This window comes from Camelus ferus, chromosome 5, assembly GCF_009834535.1.
Source record: "Camelus ferus isolate YT-003-E chromosome 5, BCGSAC_Cfer_1.0, whole genome shotgun sequence".
NCBI classification, from domain to species: domain Eukaryota; kingdom Metazoa; phylum Chordata; class Mammalia; order Artiodactyla; family Camelidae; genus Camelus; species Camelus ferus.
This window is the reverse complement of record NC_045700.1, coordinates 31,497,263-31,499,856: the sequence shown is the minus strand read 5'-3', so window position 1 is coordinate 31,499,856 and position 2,594 is coordinate 31,497,263. Positions and strand designations below refer to the sequence as shown.

Below are 2,594 nucleotides of genomic sequence, written 5' to 3'. Positions count from 1 at the left end.
CAGACTAGTAAAAAAATTTACAAATCACAAACCTGTCTAGAGATTTGTATCCAGAATACATAAAGAACTCTATAGCACAACAATTAGAAAACAACCCCATATAAAAATGGTCAAACAATTTGGACATTTCAATGAAGACACTATACAGATGGTAAATAAGCACATGAACAAAAATGCTTAAGTTCACTAGTAATTAGGGAAATGTAAATTTAAAACACAACGAGATACTACTACACACCTGTTAGAATGGGTAAAATTTTAAATTAAAAAGCTAAAGGGGAGACCCCGCCCCACTCTCTGGGCCCTGGAGAAATCCAGTCAAAGGTGCTAGAAAAGACTTGTGAAGATGGAACAACAAAAGGAAGGGACCATGCCAGAGAGGAACAACCTGTTCCTGCCATCACCTGGGACCGAGTCATGGCCGCCTGCACCTTTTCCAGCCCTGCACCCTTCTCTCCTGGGCACCCCAGATCCAGCCCACCTGGGGCTCCCCGAGAGCCTGGCCTCTGTCACCGTCCCCATCCGCCTGGATGCCCTTTCCTACTTCCTGCACAGCGCCCTCATGGGGGCCTACAGCTATCAACAGTCCTTGCCCTCCTGCCCCTGCACTTCCCCACCGCCGCAAGGCACTGCCAGAAGGCTGTACAGAGGTAGAGGGGGCTGGGAGGTCCGATGCAGGCCAGGCCGGGGCCAGGGACAGCGACGATGGGGACTTGGGAGGGCTGAGCAGGCAGAGAGGGGTTGGATGGAGGGCTCTAGGGCTGGCCCCAAGAATCCACCAGCAACACCGCCGTCATCAACACCACCTGCCCAGGATGGGAAGGAAACTCAAGGTCTGGAGCCTCCCTTGGAGACGCCACCTGCAGAAGACTGGGAGGCAGAGTACTAGGGGCCTGAGGGTCCTGTACACCCCTGACTCCGGAAGGGCCCCTTGAGGGTCTCCAGGAGGGTGACCTTAGCCCTGCCAGAGATAACCCAAGAAACATCTTACTCCCATCCCTCTCCCCCCAAAACCACAGCCTCAGAAGTGTGTCCTCTGAGTCACTGGTGAAACTCGGACCTGACTTAGGATCCCAAAGCAGCCAAAAACAAAAAACAAAAAACAAAAACAAAAACAAAAACAAAAACCCTGGACCTCATACCTGTACTGAAGCCTCTTCTCAATCCTGACACCGTCCCCAACTACAGCGACAACCCTCACCTCACTCTCAACACCCAGGGCTCCTCCAGCCCATCCTCAACCCCATTCCTAACCTAGAAGGCATTCCTGCCTGCTCTACGGGTCCCATCCCATCCATGCCCACTCTCAGTACCATGCTCCCCAACACAGTCATTCCTGTCCTGTTCTTATCCCGACTCCACCCCAGCCTCCCTCCTTCCCAGCTCCCTCATCCTCTTTCCCCATCTACCTCAGGCCAGCCCAGTCCTTATCCTTAGCTTCACCTGAACTCCAGCCCCCCAAACACACCCCCCCCAGTCTTCAACGCTTGCCAGCCCCACCTGGTCCACAACCTCCTTCCTGTCCCAAGTGTGACATGCCTGGTGACCCCACCTGCAAAGAACGCCATTGGCCCAACCTCTCTAGACACCTGCAGCCCTCACCCCATTTCCTGCCCTGGGGGTGGGGGTGGTGAGGAACTGGCTTGAACAATAAATGGCATCCCTAAAAAAAAAAAAAAAAAAAAAAAAAGCTAAAGGGGAGAAAGGTAATAGCTCAGTGGTAGAGCACATGCTTAGCTTACACAAAGTCCTGGCTTCAATTCCCAGTACTACAGTTTAAAAAAAAAAAAAAAGACAATGCCACACACTGAGGATGCAGAGCTACTGTAGGTGCTATGTACTGCTAGTAGGGATATTATATGGTACAGCTGCTTTGGCAAACAGTTTGGAAGTTTCTTACCAAGGAAAATATATACCTACTCTATGACCCAGCAATCTCATTCCTAGATATTTACCCACGAGAAATAAAAAACATACTCTCACAAAAACCTGTATAGAGATGTTTACAGCAGCTTTATCTATATAATCACTAAAAACTGATATGACTGGTGAACAGAGTAACAAACTAAGGATATTGATACAATGGAATATTACTCATCAATTAAAAAGGAAGGAATACTGACACATAAAACAATATGGGTGACTCTCAATGCAATTTGCTAATTGTAAGAAGGCCAACCAAAATACACAGTGTGCAACCTCATTTATACAACACTCTGGAAAAGACAGAACATAATGGATGGAAAATATCAGTGGTTGCCAGGGGGTGAGGTGGAGGGAAGTGCTTACTTCGAAAGAAAAGCCTGAAGAAAATTTAGGGGTTGATGGAAGTGTTCTGTATCATGATTATGACATAAATACAGTACTCGAAGTATTTGTCAAAATCTGTAGAACTGTACAACACGAAGTGTGAGTTTTACTGTTACTTAAATTTCTCTTAATAATAAAATTTAAAACTATACTGAAATCAAAGTAGATACAGCACTTTTTAAAGGCCCATGGGGCAGAAAAAAATGCTAGAAAGATTACTTATGAATTTTCAATCTAATAGAAGAAAAAGGGACTTATAGAAATTAACACATACCAACAAAAAA

General features: G+C 46.6%; 1 protein-coding gene across 1 annotated transcript; it reads left to right on the top strand.

Annotated features, from left to right (window-relative positions):
- Positions 1 to 346: 346 nt before the first annotated feature.
- On the top strand, positions 347 to 1,977 carry LOC106728941 (uncharacterized protein C19orf84). Its single transcript, XM_014554498.2, has one exon. It carries the CDS (start codon positions 347 to 349, stop codon positions 887 to 889), a length of 543 nt encoding a protein of 180 aa, XP_014409984.2. The 3' UTR covers positions 890 to 1,977.
- Positions 1,978 to 2,594: the final 617 nt, after the last annotated feature.